At 39.2% G+C, this 21,265-nt stretch overlaps 2 protein-coding genes across 5 annotated transcripts in view; one reads left to right on the top strand and one right to left on the bottom strand.

The window, feature by feature from the left end:
• Window positions 1-21,265, top strand: part of LRRC20 (leucine rich repeat containing 20) — a 742,986-nt gene that overhangs the window by 465,975 nt on the left and 255,746 nt on the right. The gene's annotated exons all lie outside the window — the stretch shown is intronic.
• LOC141273634 (ropporin-1-like) overlaps window positions 1-21,265 on the bottom strand; it is a 114,813-nt gene that overhangs the window by 12,408 nt on the left and 81,140 nt on the right. Inside the window, exons 2-4 of the mRNA XM_073685727.1 lie at window positions 20,761-20,884; window positions 14,013-14,130; window positions 3,765-3,926 (exon numbers count right to left, since the gene is read on the bottom strand). Coding sequence (XP_073541828.1) covers window positions 3,765-3,926; window positions 14,013-14,130; window positions 20,761-20,876 — 396 coding nt within the window. The 5' untranslated portion in view covers window positions 20,877-20,884. The remainder of the gene's footprint in view (window positions 1-3,764; window positions 3,927-14,012; window positions 14,131-20,760; window positions 20,885-21,265) is intronic.

Here is a 21,265-nt window from a genome sequence, read left to right as displayed (position 1 = left end):
CACTTTATGACCATATTTTTGCAGTTATGGTTAAATTAGACTATGATTTGTTGCGCTGGCAATTCGAATTTCAGCTCTGGATGCTTCCTATAGCCCACAAGGACTCTTTTGATGCATGAAGGTTAATTAGTCATTTATAATAAGTGCATTAATGGCTATAGTGTTTCGCTGAAAATCAACATGAATATCAACTTTAATGAATTTTTGTTTCTTGTGGACGATATTTCAACAAATATTTTCTATCTGTGATTTGCAAGTAACCCGTTTATCTTTGTTTGAAATGTTTCAGAAAGCTTCATATATTTTGAGGGGAAACATCTAGCAAAGAATTGGTGTATTTGTAGATTAGCAGCATGTAACATCAATTTAGCTACATGTAAATCAGCAGGATGCTTCTGTGTATGAGACAAGCCATCAGTACACAAAGGAATGCCCTTGAGGTGGAAAAAAGAAGTGAACTGCTATTTACTTGGTGGTACAGTACTAAAAAGAGCTCCCGCAATATCCATGGGCAAATAGGTTTCAATACTTTAAAGGGACCCTGTCACCATGAAATTGCAGTCCAATCTGCAGGCACCATATTATAGAGCAAAAAAATTCTGTATAACCTGTGATTTCATCATTGAAATCTCTGCTGTTTCTGTTTTTTTTGTTCTTTGGGCAGTCCTATCAGTGACTGACAGCTTTCTTTATAGGAGTGTTCATACAGAGTTAGCTGTCAGTCACTGACAATCCTGCCCATTGGACTGAAAATCCCAGAAAGAGCTGAGGATAAAATGCTAAAAAAGCAGGTTAAACTGAATTTTTTCTCACAAAACTTACATATCAATCTGCTGCATGTTGACTGGACTGCAATGTCATGACGACAGGTTCCCTTTAAAATCTATAAAGCCAAGAAATAGTCTGCCTTAGGTAATGGAATTCAAAAATTACTTCAGCAATTGATTCTTTTCGTAAAAAAGCAATTTAAAGGGTAATCTAAATACATAAAATATTTAGCTGTGTGTTAATCTAATTTAATCTTTACTAAACTCCATGGCAGATTTTCCTTTCATCGTATCCTGTTAGTAAGTTTTTCTAAATCATTGAAGGACTGAAGTTTCTTGAGCCCTGGCATGACCACTTTTTTCTGCATCCTAAACTTTGCTATGTTTTGTCATTATCACTAATAATAATTTATATGTAAACCAGCCTTTAAGAATTTCCCTAGCTACAAGTGCTGAGTGCTGACCTCATATGTGATTGTCTTCCATTGAACCTTTTGGGACCTTAATTGCATCCACTGATATTCTGGTTGGCCAGTCTGACTCTGCTCCAGTGGCATACCTCCAATGAAGGCAGACCACGCAGATACTTTGAAATCCATAAATGGAGGTGCCTGGTGCTGAATAGTCCCTGTTCCTGCCCTGCTTCCACCCACTTCTGTAGCTTTGGTCCCTCCTCCAGGCCACAACATCCCATGTGGCTAGAAAGGTCAGTAGATTCGGCTGGTTCAAGTGAACCAGTGCATTTTAAAGGGGTAATCCGGCTCAGAGTATATTAAAGCCAAAGCTAGTGGTCAATGCTAATTTATATTGCTGAATTGTGGCAGCCTTTTCTTGTCTGTATTAAAGGGAAGTTATAACAGTAAAACAATTTAAAAATGTATTTTTAATTTTTATTTTCAAATATTTCATATTTTTAATGGTTTAAAAAGTGAAAATTGAATTAAAAGTTTTGATATTTTCATATGTCAAGCACTAGGGGGAGCAGTTGCTCACATTAGACATGAAATTCAATTGTAATCCTAGCTCACATTATGGTTGCTGTAAATGTAGGCAGGATCTGCTCGCATGTGTCTGATGTCACTCCTCTCATCCCATTCTGGGTGTTTGCAAAAGAAAACGGAGGATAAAGTTTTGGATCACAGTGCAGGGACATCTTGCTGGGGACAGCTATATGATACTGTCATGTGGATAGTTTTGAAACAAAATTCTAAAGTTTGTAGAAAAAAAAAAAAAGAATAAAAAAAAAAAAATGTTTGTTGCACCATTACCATTTTCCAATACCAGTAACAATCTTTATTCGTCAATGAAGATGTATTAGGGCTTATTTTTTGCATGGTGATGTTTTTATTGACACCATATTGGTTATATATGATGTTTTGATTGCATGTTATTGCATTTTTGGGGGAAGATGCCCTGATATGCAAATGAGGCTTTAGATCAAAAGCCTATCACTCCATCTCTATTCCCCATCCAGTGCTGCCACCTTCTGCTTTACTGACAGTCTCTATGCTATGTGATTTCATGTAAAGGAGCCATCTGTCAAGCAGGAGGCAGCGGCCCTGGGCGTGGGATAGAGCCGGAGTGACAGAGGCTTCAGATCTATAAATTAATTTGCATGGCAATTAAAATGTTGATTTCTCAGTAACGGAGACATGAACTTGCTAGGTAAAGGTATTTCAGGACTTGTCTTTGAAAAGCTACTCGTGTATATACATATTTTGGGATGTGAGATAATGCTGAAAGATTCCCTTTTGATACATCCTCTTTAAAGGGAATCTGTCAGCAGGTTTTTGCTATGTAATTTGAAGACAGCAGGAGATAGCGGCAGAAACACAGAATTCAGGGATGTGTCACTGGTCAAAGTACATGCTGTTGTTTACTAACTGTGAAGGATTTATCATTAAGTGATTAACATTGCCGGACTAGTCCGATAACTACGCACCTCACTGTTTATGGACTTTGTACATTGAGAACCTGGTGTGGGCGGGGTTAGCTTCATCAGCTCTGCTGTGTTCTAAATCTACAAACTCTGATTGTGTCAGAACTGCTGCACCCAGTAAACCAAGTGATACATCATTGGATTCAGCTTTTCTTTGTCTACATCAGGCTGCTCTCAGGTGAGGTAGCGAAAACCTGCTGACAGATTCCCTTTAAGGCTAAAACTCCTGTCGTAACTGCAGGTCCTATAACCCAAACTAACAACATCATGCTCATATACAATTATGTTAGTTTGTAGCAAGACCCATGTGAGTGTGCTGGGAATTTTATCTGTAATATGTACAATTAAATATGCTCACAATAATACAGTCATGTGAATTAGCCTTAACAGGGTGCTGTTATGTAGTTTTTAAAGTAGCACTTGCTCAAAACAAGAGTAGACATTTATCTTTCTTAAATATGTCTTTTACAAATATAACAAGTCTAAATAACGTAACCTCCAGCATGTATTTAGACAGGATGAGCTGACTACAATGAGCATTATCCATTTAAAATGCTTCTTAAAATGACTCTTATCCATAAGTCATTCTAAAGTTGTCTCTAGTCTTTTTGCAAATACAAGAATGTTTAATTACAAAGATGTTGGTTTGCTCTCAATAGCCTTTTGTAAATGTCAGCAGCTGGTTAGCATTTCTGGCAGGAGCAAGTCTGAGGTTCTTAATTGACTGCGCTCTTCAAGTCTCGTGTACTGAAGACTGATCCAGTCCATTATATCTTAGGTTCAGATGTAATGAGTGATCGGTGACAAGAGAACTTGGGCCATGAAGGTCACTAAAAGTTGCTCTTTTGTTGGGTTTAGGAAATTTTAAGAGAATATTATGTCAAAATTCGAGTTAATTTCCCCCAAAAATTTGTTGCCGGTGAAGTATTTTTACTCATCACCTTGTTCTCTGATCGTTCTGCATGCAGAAAAAGTCTAAGCCAAAAAACCTTTCCCGATTTTTGGAATAAGAGTACTGGGGGAATCAGAAGTGATAACTAGTTCATTCTTTAACTTACCACTCCAAGTCCACTACATGCCAAGGCTAAGAACTTTAACCATTCAATTTCTTCAGGAAGGCATCCAACAAGAATTATTCTGCTGTACAGTTCTGGTGGTAAATGTACGTCATTCCATAGTTGTGAGAGCTCGCTCGATGTTATTGTCAGTCTTCCTCCTACCTACAGTAGGGGAAATGTTCAAATGTATTAGTACGTTTATAAGCATTTTCAGGGAAAAGTACATATTTTATTGTATGTTGTAGAAATCTGTATTGTAGGCAGTATTTCCATTTTATCTTTATTTTACATCTCGAAAACTTAAATCAGGAGGAAAAGAAAGAATGGCTAGAAAACAAAGTGACTTCCTAAAGTACAACAAATAAAAGTTTTCTAGATTTATATAAATAAGTCTTAATCAAATTATTATAGTTTGCAACTTTCTAATTCTATTGACTTCTCTTTGTTCCAATTTTTAAGATATCTGCTTACAATAAGAATCTTCTTAGGCCTCATTGAGCCGGCACATACTCAAAAGACAGTCTGAGTTTTATTAGTGTTTTAAATCCCACTGCAACCATTCTCCCCTCTGCCGGTGGACTTGTGTCACCCTGCCTAAATGAAGTCTTTTGGATGTGTTCCTGCTGTATGTGATGGACAGCACTTAGTGAACGCCGCCCTGCATGTGTGCACATGTGCACTGATAGTAACTGTGCATGCCGCGAGGACACACAGTGGATGGGCACATTTTCCTTTCTGGTTCCTCTCGGATGATCCTGCTCCTACACCAGGAAGTGGTCAGGTAGTAGAACAAGCCCAGACACTGTGAACTTGCACGGCCGACACAGCGAGTTGCATTATAGTACTGAGCACTGTCCATCAGAAGCATGGGCAGTCCCCTATAGGCAAATTGAGAGGGTGTAATGGTGCATCCTGCTCAATGCCATGCACCTAAGCCCTCTTATTTGCATATGAATTAAAGTTATTTCCACAAGCACTTTACCATTAACAAGTACAGTGATAGAATGATTTTTACAGTTGAAGTCCACTATATCATTGTATAATTTGTCTAGAAGGCATTTTGGGGGTCATAAACTGCCTTGGAAGCCTATACCGACCTAGAACCTTTCACTGTTGAAGGCTTTCTAGAGCTTTAGACAGGCAAACAGCAGTATAAATGTATCTCCTGTCTTGATGCCAGGCTTGTTTACCTAGATTCCTGTTGGGATTTCTATAATGTTTATTCTGCTTTTATATTTTGCTCACAAATGATATACAGTTTTAACAAACTCAAAGCTACAGAAGTATTAGTCCTGTACCAGCTCCTGCCTCACTAATAGCAAGAACCTGGGGAGGTGCTGAGAGCCAAAGCATAAAATGAAGCTAAATAATGTTTCATTATAAAAAGATTAAGCTTTATTTGCATAAAACCACAACAAATCCCAATTAATTCACAAACACTAAGTAGTTTTCATAATCTTTGATGCTATTGTATAGAACATTTCATTCCTGGCTAGAATTAACCAGAATATAGTCAATAGATTGTACTTTGGCTCTAAATCAACATTCAGGGCAACAGCTGGAAAATTGAACTGCATGAAAATAATCAAGACTGGTAAAGGTCTATACTATGTGTGAAATAAGCACTGAACACCAATTTTCTTAGTACGGTAAATATATTTCTAAAGGTGCTATTGACATAAAATTCTCACCAGATGTTGGTAACAACCCATCCAATCTACACAGACAAAGAAATCGAACCATAGATGGTCCATAAATTAAGTTATGTGTAAGAATGAGAAATAATACAGGAAAAAAAGTATTGAACATGCTTACTGAAATGTATTTAATACTTCGTACATAAGCCTTTGTTGGTGATGACAGCTTCAAGACACCTCCTGTATGGAGACACTAGTCGCATGCATTGCTCAGGTGTGATTTTGGCCAATTCTTCCACAAAAACACTCTGCAAATCCTGAGGGTCCCGTGGGCTCCTTCTATGATGTCTGAGCTTTAGTTCCTTCCATACATTCTCTATTGGATTCAGGTCCGGTGATTGGCTGGGTCGTTCTAGCAGTTTTATTTTCTTTCTCTGAAACCAGTTGAGAGATTCCTTGGCTATGTGTTTGGTATCATTGTCTTGCTGAAATGTCCACCCTTGTGAACGCCAATAATACACCAGTCATTTGGAGAATTTCACACTTAGGTAGTTGTTGTACGTTCCCATAGCAGTTGGCATGAACGATCTCCTGTATTTTTCCTTCTTACAGCTTAGTAGTATTAGACGGTTGCTGAAGGTGCTCCTCTGCCTTATAAACAGCTCATATAATGGGTGTTCGTTATTGCTCATTATTGCCAAACACTTCTTCTGAATTCTTTCCTCCACTACCGCCTCAAAAGTGGCAAGATAGCGGCCAACATTGGAGCTAGCCTTCTTGATAAGCTTATTGGCATCAGACACCTGCACACTGCTTCCCCAGCATATGATTGCGAAAAAGATGGCACTTGTAGAACATTTCTAACATTTTCCTGCACACATTGAACGACCATAGTTTCCGTAGGAAGTACAGTTTGCTCATCCCCTTCTTGTAAATCTTCTCCGTATGGCACCTCCAGTCCAGTTTGCTGTCCAAATGGACCCCAAATATTTGTAACTCTCGACCTGCTCCACTTCCTGACCAGTAATGGTGACAGGTGAACAGTCCATCTTTCTCCAGCTATAGTTCACCACCAGCTCCTTAGTTTTCTTTATGTTTAGTATGTTTATATGAAGTTTGCCAGTGCTGTATGCTGAAAACAGCCCCACACACCATGATGTTCCCACATCCAAACTGAAGTGAAGCCGGCGCTGATTGGGCTCAGGGCTCACAAAACACAAGAACCTCATGTGAGCACCAGGAGTGCAAGTGCTGACACAGCTGGAGCGGCGCCGACATAAGAGGTGAGTATAGGCTTTTATATTTTAATGGGGCCAAACAGACTAAATGAGAAGAGATTGTCCCAGTAGTGGACAACCCCTTTAAATAGAGAATTAGGAGTAAGATAAAATTTAGTTTCGGACCACCCCTTTAAGACTTTTTGAAAACTTGGAGACATCAACAGCAGGTTATTTGTAAAATTATGTGAAGGAAAATAAAAAAAAAGATTATTATTGGTATTAGGATACAATATACCATTTATAGCACCTTTTGTGCTCATGATAGCCCCATAAGTTCATCCTGCTCATGTATTTATTTGCATGTCTTCTTGTGAAAGGAGGGATCTCTTTTCTCGTTGCTTTTTTGTACTTTTTGGGCCCCATTCGAGCACACTGGTTTTGATGAACGGCGTGTTAAAGTCACATGCACCTGATTCATTAAGATGTACACGCCTCTTAATGTATCAGGAATGTCTGTCAAGTGGCTCTCACCTCCATGTGATTTGCCAGAAATATTATTCCAGTTAGTGATTGCAGTAAGATTTCTTGTGTTAAGAATGCTACAGCTTGTCATGAATTTGACAGGCTGTGTCGCTGCGCCCCATCCTGCTCAGCCCATTTTGCATAAAAAGACAAAAAGGATTTGTGAAACTCGACATTGTGCAAAAACTTAGCGATTTTTCAAACTAATTTACAAATAATCACTTTGATGAATTGGGGCATTTGCAATGGATGTCTGTAGATTATGCACTTGGATATATTAGAGGACTGTTTTTTTATAGGGTCATAATAGGGCTGCAATATTTGTGCACGAGTTCTGTGTGATTTTGGACACTTTTCTCCATCGTTTTTTGCCCATATCTGTCAGAGAATTATGTCATGCTCCATGGTGGTTCCTAAGAGGCTTTCTCTACTATAGGCATTGCAACTGGTGGAGAACATGTCTATACATACAGCACCCAACACTGCTTTTACAGCAGAAAACGAAAAACATTAATCTCTGTGCTGAAGAGTTGTCTGCATTTGCAGGAGCCTTAACTTTTAAAGGGAATCTGTCACCCCTGGGACGTTTTTAAGCTATTAATATGGGCATACAGGTGATAGAATTGTTCAAATAGTCATACCTGTATGTCTCATAGCTGCAAACTTGTTGAGAAATCATCTTTTAATCCTGTGTATTTATGAGCTCTTCCAGGCTCTGCACCCTACAATAGCGCGATTATGCTTACCTTTTCCGCCCTTCTATTGGCAATGGCTTCATTGTTCTTCTGCACAAGCGCCAGCGAGTCCCTGCTAGTGCCAGCACAGAAGACCAATGAAGCCATTGCCTATAGAAGGGCTGAAAAGATATTGCAGGGTGCAGGTATTGCTGCTCTATTGCAGGGCGCAGGTGCGGGATTCCGGGGCCACCAGTGCACATCACAGGCCCTGTGGCGCTGATGGGAGGGAGCTGGTAAGCAAATGAACACCAGAGGCAGAGTTTTCTTCCAGGCACTGCACACCCCAGAGCCTGGAAGACCCCATTAGCATACAGGATCAAAAGATGATTTCTCAACACGTCTGCAGCTATGAGGCATACAGGTATGACTATATGAACTATTCTATCACCTGTAGGCCCATATTAATAGCTTAAAAATGTCCCAGGGGTGACAGATTCTCTTTATGTTATATGCACACAAGGTCTTTTCTAGTCTGGCGAACTTGCCGAGTATTTGAAAGGAAGACTCTTCCGGAAATGGCAGCATTTTTTTAGCCTTTTTTTTTTCTTGCTTTTTGACATTTTTGACTGCCCATGTTTTTTTCTCTTAGGATTTTTACAGCATTTTTGTGGCACCTTTTTATTACTGACATTTTCTGATCTTTCAGTTTTTACGCCAATCAACAATGAAGAAACTACTAGCAGTTTTACAAGCAAATATGCTGGCAAAGCACTCAGATGGATGCCCGAGCTTCTTCCGTGCATTGTCTGAGCCTTTTTATTGACTTCCCTTATAAAGTAGAAAGTGACTTTGGAGTGGGAAATGCCTGATGAATTGTCGGCTCACTTTTTTTTTCATCCCTTGACTTCTTTGGAAACCTGAAGCAGTTAAAAGACTCTCAAAATGTATTTTACTCCCCTATATGGGAGTCGCACAACTTTCCGCTACAAAAATCTACAGCAACAACATGTGAACATGCCCCTATCAGCTGTAAACTGTTGCAGCTGCTGAGTGCTACAATATCCCGTACACGATTACTACATGTAATTCTGTGTCGGTATTCTGTTACACATGATTTAGCAGATGATTGTAATTGTGCTCGTTTTCGTTGGTATTCGGCTGGGCATAGATTCTTATGGCACAGTCATTCCCTAGGGAAACACGTACATAAAGTGGACTGAAAAGCAAGCATTTAGAAATAGATTTCCAATCAATTCCACATCTGCCCAGGATGTAACATTCTGAAGTGCGGGGAACAGGGATGTTGCTAGGATACTTATCATTTCCAGCACTGAACACAACAAACCCAATAATTATTTAATCAACTGCAACTGAGAAACGAGATACATTGCCTTCCTGTCGAGACAGGCGTATATTATGTGCAATTTGTAGCAGATTAGCAACCTATAATTTGTAACTGCAATCTACAGGCTGGGGATCAAGGTGCGAGGTTCTGAAGAGTTTTGTAAAGTTATGACACATTTAAAGAGAAATGCTGTAATGCTATTTAGAAAGCGTTTGTATTATGCAGTATGTTTGTGACAAAATGTACATTTACCTCAGAAACTTTGACCCAGTTTCATCAAGACCATCGATGTATTACGGAGGTGTGGTGGAGTCAGAAGTGCTTGATTCGTTAAAGAGAGTATGTCAGCAGTTTTTGCTATATAATCTGAGAGCAGCATAATATAAGGTAAGAAGATCTGATTCCAGAGATGTGACACTTACTGGGCTGCTTGTTGTAGCTTTGATAGAATCCTTGTTTGTCTGAAGTAGATGTAGCAGAGCTAAGACTTTTAGGCTCTGTATAACCCCTCCTACACCCTTGACTGGCAGCTTCCTGTGTACACCGTGAGCTGTCAGCAAGCTGCTAATCAATGGTGGGGACGGGGTTATACAGATAAGCCAGACTGCCCGGCACAGAAAATGTATTCCCGTAGTGATAATGTCCTGCTGATAAAATGCTGATTGTATTGAAACTACAGCACGCAGTCTCATAACTGACACATACCTGGAATCAGGCTCTCGTGCCCTACATCATGCCCCTCTTAGATTAAATGGCAAAAAACCTGCTGACAAATTCCCTTCAAGAGACACATGCCGCTTAATAAGTTAGGAGCGTCTGACAAATGGCGTTTACATCCATCCATTACATCCACTACATCCGTTTTTTGTCTTTTCTACAAGTTTTTAAAAGGATTTGCCAATAAAGATTGTTGAATTTTAATTAATTGCCCGGTGTGTTGAGCTGGATTATCTTCACTTTCTCGTTTACATCCATTCGCCTCGCCACAAATCTTATACCAGTCAGGGACTGGACAGGAACTGGAGTAAGATTTCTGGCTTAGGGAAAACTACAGCCCACTATGCATTAGGCAAGCCTATTTTGGTGAAGCTGGGAGAAACTCCTGTGAAGACACCAAAAGTGGCAAAATTTTTGCACAACTCCGAGTTGTGAAAAAATGTTGTGACTTTTCAAAGCCTTTTACCCCAGTTTTCTGGCGTAAAAGTTATGGTGAATCAGAGCCATTAAGTGAATTTATGATTTTAACTTACCAGTGTTACAGGGACCTCACTACTGGTTTTCGGCATGATAGCTGATGCCACCACAATCTTCAGCCTTTTAATCTTTTACTCATTACCCTTCTATAGCTATATGTCAGCACCACATAACAGCTAAAAAAAGCATCGCAATTGTCCTGCGCTGTAGTCTAATGAGTGTTGAGTAGTTCAATGGGCCTTAACGACCATCCAATTATTTTTCTTTATACTGCTCCTCTTATGTAATATTTCTTTGTGCTGTTTTTAAACGCATTTAAATTATCGTGTAATTTGTGTAATGTTTCTTTGTGACGCTAATTTGTAAACCTGCCTGAAGAAGGAGCCCCTGTGCTCTGAAAAATTGCAAATATATTTTTTTCTTGTTAGCCAATAAAAATATCACACCGAGAATACGTTTGTTATTTTTGGGCATAAAAGTATTTACATCGATTTGTGATGCAAATATAGAAAGAAACAATTTTGATTTTTATTCTGTTTACGTTTCACACTGAATAATAATTGAGTGAATTCTCTGGGTTATTATGGTCATGTGGATACCTAATATAGTAGATAGCGTATATATCTATATACAGCTCTAGCAAAAATTAAGAGACCACTGCAAAATTTTCACTTTCTCTGATTTTTCTCTTTATAGGTTTATTTTTGAGTAAACTGTACATTGTTGTTTTATTCTATAAACTACTGACAACTTGTCTCCGAAATTCAAAGCTAAAAATGTTGTATTTATTTGCAGTAAATGAGAAATCGTCAAAATACTAAAAAAGAAACAGTGTTTTCAGACCTCAAATAATGCAAAGAAAACAAGTTCTTATTCATTTAGAAACAACAATACTCATGTTTTAACTCAGGAAGAGTTCAGAAATCACTATTTGGTGGAATAACCATGATTTTTGATCACAGCTTTCATGAGTCTTGGCTGCTTTCCACCAGTCTTTCACGCTGCTTTTGGGTGACTTTATGCCACTCCTGGCACAAAAATGTAAGCAGTTCTTCTTTGATGGCTTGTGACTATCCATCTTCCTCTTGATTACATTCAATGGGGTTCAGGTCTGGAGATTGGGCTGGCCATGACAGGGTCTTGATGTGGTGCTCCTTCATCCACACATTGATTGACCTAGCTGTGTGGCATGGGGCATTGTCCTGCTGGAAAAAACAGTCCTCAGAGTTGGGGAACATTGCCTGAGCAGAAGGAAGCAAGTGTTTTTCAAGGATAACCTTGTATGCGGCTTGATTCATACGTCCTTCGCAAAGATTAACCTATCCAATTCCAGCCTTGCTGAAGCATCCCCAGATCATCACCGATCCTCCACCAAATTTTACAATTGGTGCAAGACACTGTGGCTTGTATGCCTCTCCAGGTCTCCATCTAACCATTTGACGACCAGGTGTTGGGCAAAGCTGAAAATTAGACTCATCAGAGAAGATTACCTTACTCCAGTCCTCTATGGTCCAATCCTTATGGTCTTTGGCAAACTTCAGCCTGGCTCTCCTTTGCTTCTCATTGATGAAAGGCTTATTTCTAGCTTTACATGACTTGAGGCCTCTAGGAGCCTGTTATGAACTGTTCTTGCCGTGCACTTCACCCCAGCAGCCATTTACCATTCATTTTGTAGGTCACTTGATGTCATCCTGCGGTTGCTGAGTGACATTTGAATAAAATGACTGTCATCCCGATCAGTGGAGAGTCGCTTTCGCCCTCTGCCGGTCTGTAGCTTTGTTGTCCCCAATGTCCGCTGCTTGACCTTGTTGTAATGGACTGCCGTCTTCAAAATTTTAAGGATGGAGGCAACATGACGCTCACTGTATCCCTCTGCTAGTAAAGCCAGAATTGAGCCCTTCTTTTCCTCACTCAAGACTTTTCTTTTCAACTCTTTGGCATGGTTAAAAGTTATTTTTTCATTTAAATTACTTTTGGGCTATTCCTAGCACTTGTTTTGCCATCCAGCTTGTCCTATTGCAAGAGGATTGTGAAGACCACAGCAGTGTTTTTTATACTTTCCCTCATTACATAAGATTTGGTTCAGGTGATCACCTAATCAGAAGCATATTAAGTAGAATGAGCTGGACTTTGGTTGGAATTCAACTGACACTGGAATAGAATGGCTGTCAGACATGGAGAGATGGGGATTTTTAGAAAACTGTGCAGTGGTCTCTTAATTTTTGCCAGAGCTGTATATATAGATATATACCGTATATATATATACATATATATATATATATATATATATATATATATGTAAAACGTATATTATGATATCATGCAAAAAAAATAAATTGTTTTTTTTGTATTCTTTGTAGTGGTGACTTTTTATTTTTTTCATCAGTTATTTTTAAAGATTTTTTAAGATGTTCGGTACATATTCATATTCATTAGTTATCCCCCAAGAGATTATATAAAAGGCCTCAGGGGAACATTTTTTTTTTAAATGTTAATTTTTCTACCTGTTGTTACTGGGGCTTCCCAGTAACAGCAGGTAAATCAGAGACCAGGTAGTCATGTGATTGCGAGGTCCAACAGAAACACCGGCAATACCAATGCTTCTGTTCACTGTATAGCTCTCACTGTGCGCTTCGCAGCTGGGAACAAATAAAACATAAGAATTGATACATCACTTTTAACTTCTCAGGGTTTGTGGCTGTATCTGACAGCTGGGGAGCAGACCTGCTCCTACTAGATTGCATGAGCTCTGTAAATTTACAATGGCGCATTGTCAAAACCTAGGACTAATGTGACAGGCAGAAGTAATACTGTTGCTTCAAAAGCATCCAGCAACTAGAGGGACTAGAGCAACTAGCAGAACCCCAGGGGGATTGTGGGGAATTTGTGTGCTGTTGTGGTAGCAGCTGAAGGGATGAGTGGTGTGTGATCTGTATCTCACAGAAGTTCAGGCAAGTGAACCATACTTGAAAGGGATTCAAGTAAAGAGTGAAGCTGGGCTAAGGTCAGATACCCTGTACTGCTAGTTGAGGAAGTCTATCATCGGGCAGGAAGATAAGAACTGGAAGGAATTGTGTCACAGGTATCATCTCCCTCAGCAAACCGTCCCCCCTCCATCTCGCTGTGCTATAAAGAATGCTGTGTACTAATGTGCCTTTGCGAAGAAGCAGTTTGATGTTGAATAAGGGAAAGTTTGTTGCTGTAAAGGACTTGATTTGTACTGGCCGTGCTCCTACATTAAATTCTACTGTTCACCTGTTCAAGAGGACTCTGTCAAGTGTGTCTGTGCCAGCAAGTGAATACATCTTATGCCTGAGAAAGTTGCAGTGTATGGTCGTCCTAAGTGACGGTTCCCCCAGGATTCAAAGAATTCATGAGACCTGTCTCTTCCCTATCTAAACCGCATCCTAAATTTAAATGTTTGAAAAACATCAATCCTGTATTGATTGGCTGATAGAAGCTGACTTACAAAGTGTCCTCCCCTGGGCTATATAGGTATGCAAGCTCATGCCTCATGTTTTTTTTTTTGTGCCTGGAAAACCTCTTTAATCAATTAAATTACTCATGTTGTTTCTTTAGCCGATCACTAATTATTCCTTGCTAAAAGCTCTGTAAATGCTAGTGTTACATATAGGAAATCAATAAAAGCTTACCTTTGTATGCAATTCCTTTAGAATTTCTGAAGACAGTACTACCCATTTACAATTACTGTGTCTTGTTTGATGTTCTTCAATTGGTAATTTTGTCCCATTCTTCATAGCATTGAAATATCTGAAATTATTAAAAATTATAATCAAATTATTTTGGTACATAGGAATTGGGCTAAATTCCATATACTTACTAGTGATGAGCGAACATGCTCATTTAAGGGGTTAACCAAGCTCGCTCGGGTGCTAACCGAGTAGCTTCGGCATGCTCGTACAATATGTTCGAGTCTTCGTGGCTGCATGTCTTGCTGCTATTAGACAGCCACGACACATGCAGGGATTACCTAACAAACAGGCAATCCCTGCATGTGTCGCGGCTATCTAACGGCCGCGAGATATGCAGCCACAGCTAATCGAACATGTTGTATGAGCACGCTGAAGCTACTCGGTAAGCACCCTAGCGCGCTCGGTTAACCCCTTAACCAAGCATGTTTGCTCATCACTAATATTAACCCTTTTTTGTTAGTTCATTAGTAGATGCCTGTGTAAATAAAATACATTTTAACCAAAGTGGAAAGTCCTAATTAAACAATAAATATAAAATTTAATGCAACTAAAATAAAAAATTAAGCAACTTATTAAATCATCATAGACCCTGTTCCCATGTAGACTAAATACTGCTTTTTTTCCAGGGCATCTTTTTGTGCAGAAAATCTGCTGAGTGTAATTGTCCAATCAAAGTGGATGTGATTTCATGAAAACTCCTGCCCATCATGTGTTTAAAGATGCTGTCGAACTGTGTGTTTTTTGGTACTTTTTTTGTCTTTGTGTTTAAATGGGGGACTGAAAAAAATGCATGTAAAAAATGCAAGGGGGGGATCTCCGCAAAGCAGAGAAAAAGGATGGTCACACTAGTTCATATGTAAAAAAATATTACTTTATTAGAAAAATATATATCACATCATGTACATATACATACGAAACATGTCCTGGAAAACAGAGTGCTAAGACCAAGACATATAAATTAAAAAGGCCATGATCACTAAATATAGTAAAATTTGAGGCGCACCCGCGGCAAATGGTAGACTAACATACTGCAAGTGCTAGTAGGGACGAAAAAATATATATATATCAGTATTCAAACGACTCAAAATTAGGGAATATTCCATCCCCATGTTACATCTGCATCCCTATATGGCATCTAGGATACCCAATAAACTGAATATAATCACTCCCAACATACATATATAAATGGTACCATTAATTAGTGTCCAAATATTGGGGAAAGGTATACCTGGATCGTTGCTCAGCCACCAATTGAACCGCGGTAAGCTTACCGCGGTTCAATTGGTGGCTGAGCAACGATCCAGGTATACCTTTCCCCAATATTTGGACACTAATTAATGGTACCATTTATATATGTATGTTGGGAGTGATTATATTCAGTTTATTGGGTATCCTAGATGCCATATAGGGATGCAGATGTAACATGGGATGGAATATTCCCTAATTTTGAGTCGTTTGAATACTGATATATATATTTTTTCGTCCCTACTAGCACTTGCAGTATGTTAGCCTACCATTTGCTGCGGGTGCGCCACAAATTTTATTATTTTTTGTGATCATGGCCTTTTTAATTTATATGTCTTGGTCTTAGCACTCTGTTTTCCAGGACATGTTTCGTATGTATATGTACATGATGTGATATATATTTTTCTAATAAAGTAATATTTTTTTACATATGAACTAGTGTGACCATCCTTTTTCTCTGCTTTGCGGAGATCCCCCCCTTTCTTATATCCACTAGATGGTCTGTTCTGAGGATTTAATCATATATACAATAACATGGGTCCATTGGGACTTGATATATTTCATCCTTGTTTATTGTGGTGGTGTTTCAGTCTCTCATTATGTAAAAAATGCAGTTGCATTAATAGTGGTAGAGTTAAAGAAGTTGTCCACTACTTGGACAACGCCTTGTCATCCCCCACGCTTGACCTCGATAAAATAAAAAAGCCTATACTCCCCTCCTGTGCCTGTGCCATTAACGCGGTGTGAGCACTCGCGGACCCGGGACTCCCGTGCGGTTGTTGTGACGCATGACCCCAGCACCCAATCAGCGCTGACGTCACTGTCCCTGCCGTTTGTCTGCAGCTTATCTCTGACTTCCTTTTCATGTTCAATTTGTTCAAAAGCGGAGACAGTGACACCAGTGCTGATGTGACACGTGACCCCGATGCCCAAACAACCGCACGGGAGTCCTGGGACCGCGAGTACCTAAACCGCTGGAACGGTTCCGGCACGGGAGGTGAGTATAAGCTTTTTGATTTTATCGGGGCCAAAGATTAAGATCAAGAAGGGGTTGTCCTAGTAGTAGACAACCCGTTTAAAGCTTTACTATACAAAAAAAATGCATGAAAAAACATTGATTCAAATATAGGGGAAAACGCATAAAAACATACCAAAAATGCATTATGAGACTGTTATTGTATATTTTGATGCAGACATGTGCAGAATACATGCGGATAAAAAGCAGCAGAAAAAAACCATAGCATTTCTGTTATGTAATGCAATTTTTAAAAACCCTCACAGCAAATGGTCTGTTTTTTTGTTTTTTTTTTGCCGAACTTGTGTCCTGAGCACTTATCAAGATCTATATCTTCATTGTGTAGAACTCCAAATTAATGCATATATATATAAGTATTTATACACACACATATACATATTCTTGTTCTCTTTGATGTATGCAAAGGATTTCAAAGAGTTCGGCATAAACCCGCCTGACACGTGGGCAAGCGGATGCTTGAAGCATTGCTAAGAGCCCTTGAACTCGTAATTGTTTGCTATATTCCTGTGTTTTGAATTACTCCATTATTTGCAGTGTGCTGCACTTATCTGCTATTTTTCATGTGTATATAATGAATCCTCTGTAGGACATCGAGATCTGTATCCCCCCCTGTATATTTTATTATATGAATACTGTTTGGAAGGCTAGCAAAGCCTTACGGTGTGCTTTCCATCACACTCCCCCATTGCCTGATTCACAAGTTTAATGTGTACTGACAGTAAGAGATAAATCATCGCTATGTGCAGTACTTGTTCCAGACGAAAGCTCAAAATCTAGAACATAAATCTATTAACTAAATCCAATCCAAACAAAATTGCACAGATAAGTCATCTGTATAAGAGGTATATGGATAACATTTACAGTGGGTTATTGCAGCCCCTAGGCTTCCAGGAGGAATTAATGTAGGAAATGCATTATTAGTTGTTTAATCCATGAAGTATGTTTTATTTCAAGATCATGGAATATTGCTAAATACTGTACAATGATATAGTCCCATGTGCCCCATGCAGTGACGGACGCGGGAATCATGTAGTATGCAGATTGTCTCTTCAGAGAGGAAGTGGACTTGAACTCTAATATTAGAAGTAGCAATCCAATACTACTTCCAGTAGGTGTCACTAAAGTTTAAAACCTCTTCCTCTTTGAAGAGACAATTTGCATATTTGATTTCCTAGAGGAGCATTGCATGGCCTGTAATCCTCCTTAACCTGACATGTCACTACTTTCCATAAGTAGAAACGTTACCCCTAAGAACCCAAATCATGTAGTATAAAACACATGACTGCTGGTAGAAAAATCCTAATTATTAAACTACTACTTTGATCATTGTGATCTTAAAGCTTGTACAGAATGATTCTCTTGCTGTAACATCTAAAAGAGTCGGTCGACCGTAATGAAATTTGGACTGTACATAATTTGGTTCATGAGAAGTGAGAGTGCAATGAACCTCAGTGACAGAGATGAGAATCATCCTCATGCCGAAAGGTATCACCCACTTGTCGCCCTGCTGGTTGTCTCCAGTATGATATAGACTTGCTGCACGCCTTCGTCATTTGTTAACGATGTACAGATACAGTGTGGAAGAATAAGTTTTCATTGTGAAAACTTGTTGCAAAACTGAGTCCTTAAAGAAGTGCCAAAGTGAGTTTCTAAAGAAGTTTGGCAGTCAAAATCCACCATCCAAATCATGTATTCTGTCATTAGTGAATAAGCTGGAACGTACAGGAACATTACCGGATAGGCATGATGGAGGATGATCGAAAATGTCTGAGGAAACAATTCAAGATGTGAAACAGCGACTTCTGGCATCTCCACGTAAATCATTGCACAGGCTTTCCCAGGCAAGTCTTATTCCACATGTCAACGAGCTGCCAAGAAAGGTTGTGTTCGCCTGTACAGAGTCACTGTCGATAAGTAACTGAAAGGGCCCGATCAAGAGAAAAGAATTTGTGATTGCTGAATTTTTACCTTTGGGGCCATTTGAAAGGTCAGGTGTACAGTAACCAGCCACGAACATTACAGGCATCCTAGAGAACATACAGCGAGGAATTCAGGCTATGACCCCAGACCTCCAGCAGAATACATTCAATAATTTAGAACGGCGCGTGCAGGCCTGCTTGAGTACGAGTGGTGGACATTTTCAACACCTGCATCAAACCATCAGTTTCTCATGAACCGAGTTATGTACAGTCCATATTTCAGTACGATAGATCATCTCTTTTAGAAGTTACAGCAATTTTTCCGGGTAAAGTAGCGAGTGATTCACCCTGTACTTCAAGGCATTTTTTGATTTTGCATCATTTAAAAGTAATACTCATATACACATTTAGCTTCTATGATAGGCCTCTCATGTCTTTTTAGAATAAAATATATATTTTCCTATTTTATTAGTAGGTATGAAGGAGGTGCCCACTCCTGGGCAAGCCCCACTGAATCAATTCAGGACTCCAATTAAGATAAAAACAATAGATACTAACCCCACACAGCGTCATCATTCCTGTGATGTCGGCACTGGTGTTGTTCCTGGTGGGTGACATGATGTTGTGTCATGTAGAAGCTGCAGCCAATCAGTGGCTGTTGTTTGGCTGCAGCTTTCATGTGACACGGCAGGAATAGACAGGAATGGTGCTGCTGTATGAGGTGAGTATCCAATTTTTTCATTTGATTTGGGTTCTGAATTGATTAAGCTGAGGTTGTCCAGCAGTGGAAAACTTCTCTAAGGTTAAGTCTGGAGATGAGAGGACCTAAATTTTAAAGTTTGGAATTCGTACCGGAACTTGCCAGAAGTCAGTTTTAATGTTCAGAATTTAAGAGGAAGTCCGGGAGGGCTGTGTTTCCTCAGCGGAAACACAATAAAAATGCATGCAATCTCCACCTGACTTTATCAATAAAGTTTATCAAAGCCAAATAATGTAATGTCTTTATTGTATGTACAGTACATGTCCCCTCTTAATTGCAAAAAATGAAATTTTGTCTGCATAATACAAGGCCTCATAAGGTCATGTCAGTGAATAATAAAAAAAAATATATACATGAAAATTATGGCTGTTGAAATGGAGAGGCAAAAGTGTAAAAAAAAAAAAAAAAGGACGTATGACTGGTTACTGAAGGGTTATCTTTTATTTTCTTTGGTTAATGTTATAACATAATCTAAATGCTAAGTGATGCCTTCAAGTATGAGAGAAAATGTGAACTGGAAGGATGAGTGGTTGTTAATAGTCTTCTGATCGTATGAATATTAGAGTTTTTCGCCCGCTCAATGTCAGGCGCTGCACTGTTTCCCTGGTACAATATATTCCACACTTGGTAAGTTTTTTTTCTTAGTTATACATGGTCATGTCTCATTTTAATGCATCTCTCAATAGGTAACCGGACATGGCTGTACATACCTGAAACCCCTTGATATTTATGTTTTTCGTTATTTAATTTTTTTTTTAGTATTATGTCCATGAACCCTTTATAATATCTCCAACTCTTCTGCCTTCCAAAGAACAGGATCTGTGGACTTAGTATCCGAGAGAATTGGGGCCTACAGATAATCCAGTTATGGGAAATAATAGTTTTTTTCCTCTGAGGGATAGGATGTCTTAGGTCCTCTAAAGCATGGGATGCCCTTTGCATAGTCTCTCTGGCTTAAAATAGGGCTCCAATTAGAGTGCCTTACTCCATTGCCTCAAAATACCCAAGAAGGGTTTTCTAAACCAGGTATTATGTACATTTATCATAGAGGCTGCCAATGTCCTTACAATGGGGCTCTTGGATAAGCAATGCTTAAAGGGTTATTCCCATATTTAGAAGTTATGACCTACCCAATTAGACAGGTGATAACTTGCTGATTGGTGGGGGTCAACCCACTGGGACCTCACCAATACAAAAAATGGACCCATATGAGTGAAGTGGTGGCTGGATATGGGCACCGCCGCTTCATTCATTATGGGAAGTAAAGCACAACATCTGGTCACCGCACCATTTAGATTGCCACGTTTATGTCCTGATCTTGAAACTGGTGGGGATTCAAACATTCAAACCCCCCACAGATCAGTAAGTTATCATAAGTGTTTTCTTTTAAAGATGCAAACACCCCTTTAAGTATGTGTGCACAGCTCTCAACTACTTCTGGGGAGTGAGGTTTCTGCTCCGTATACCCAGATAGCAGTGTGAATAGTATTAAACTGGTCTATGTATAAAGTATGAAAATACCGCGCAAGACGATTTTCAGTGATTCTGAAAATTGCAACCCATATTTATGTTTTATCTTTATCAGAATATTTAGATTTAGACCTATCTGTCAGATTTTATTACACTAGAAAGCATTGGTTTGATGGCTTATATCACTATAAAGGCTCCTTATCTTGGCACCATTCCTGCTGTATTACTTATATATGGTAAATCCATCAAGAGACCTACGTGTAGGACCACTCCAGCAGGTCAGGTGGCTGGGTTATGATGGCATCGCTTGTGAACTGCTTCAGAATTTCTAGCAATTCTGGTGGAATTGTCATCTGGTCTTCTGTTATTGGCATGGCAGGTTCTGTAAAGACATTACACCACAATATAAATTATATATGGATCAATATGTCTAATAAGGCTATGCGAGATGGAAAATAGCACATTGGTAAAGTACAAAAAATTATTGCCGACATGATCGTGGTCATACTACATACAGTAGGTGACTATTTGCCTGGCGATTCCATAAATAGGAGAGTAAACGTGCAAATATATGAATGTCACCTATCACTGAGCGCAAATCAGGAAAATCCTTAATCTGTGTGATGCATCCCAGGGACGGCATATATTGGGATGGTGTTTAAGCTGTAAACCACTAACGAACCTTAAAGTAGATCTTGATGAGACGAGTAAAACCACCTGGTGTCTTAACAGACCAACATCCACCCGGGTCAGTGCCGTGTTC

The sequence above is a fragment of the Phyllobates terribilis genome, unplaced genomic scaffold (genome assembly GCF_046119375.1).
Source record: "Phyllobates terribilis strain yellow unplaced genomic scaffold, ASM4611937v1 Scaffold_5__5_contigs__length_657084704, whole genome shotgun sequence".
Classification (NCBI taxonomy): Eukaryota; Metazoa; Chordata; class Amphibia; order Anura; family Dendrobatidae; genus Phyllobates; species Phyllobates terribilis.
The sequence above is the reverse complement of the archived record's forward strand: the minus strand, read 5'-3'. Positions and strand labels throughout refer to the sequence as shown.